Source organism: Merops nubicus, unplaced genomic scaffold, assembly GCF_000691845.1.
Source record: "Merops nubicus isolate BGI_N331 unplaced genomic scaffold, ASM69184v1 scaffold17509, whole genome shotgun sequence".
Taxonomy (NCBI): Eukaryota; Metazoa; Chordata; class Aves; order Coraciiformes; family Meropidae; genus Merops; species Merops nubicus.
The window spans coordinates 12,236-12,620 of NW_008631883.1; the positions used below are offsets into that span (position 1 = coordinate 12,236).

Here is a 385-nt window from a genome sequence, read left to right on the forward strand (position 1 = left end):
AACAGGATTCTATGATTTAACAATTCTCCCCAGCAGCAGAAGCCAGGAGCCAAGCTGCTGACCCAGCCATGGAGACAGAACCCAAACCTCTGCTGGGAGTAGCCGGGTTCACTCTGGGCTGAGGAGCTGATCCCTGCACATACCCCAACACTGGGTTTAACTGACAGGAAGAGAGGAGCCGACACCCCGCAGGGTGTGCTGTGCCTGGGGGTGTCCCCGGGTGGCTGGGGAGGACCCTGCCCAGGGCTTACCCCTGTCATCCACGATGAGCTTGTCCATGCCCCGCGGCCCCAGCGTGGTGCGCACGGCCTCGGCGATCACCTGGCAGGCGTTGATGTTGCTGACCAGCTGGGGGATGCCCTGAGAGGTGTCCGTCCCCTCCTTC

The 385-nt window shown here is 62.3% G+C and overlaps 1 protein-coding gene across 1 annotated transcript in view; it reads right to left on the minus strand.

The window, feature by feature from the left end:
* CCT7 (chaperonin containing TCP1, subunit 7 (eta)) overlaps positions 1 to 379 on the minus strand; it is a gene marked incomplete at its 3' end in the record, with an annotated part of 12,608 nt that extends 12,229 nt beyond the window's left edge. Inside the window, 1 exon segment of the mRNA XM_008947747.1 lies at positions 252 to 379. Coding sequence (XP_008945995.1) covers positions 252 to 279 — 28 coding nt within the window.
* Between the last annotated feature and the right edge of the window lie 6 nt (positions 380 to 385).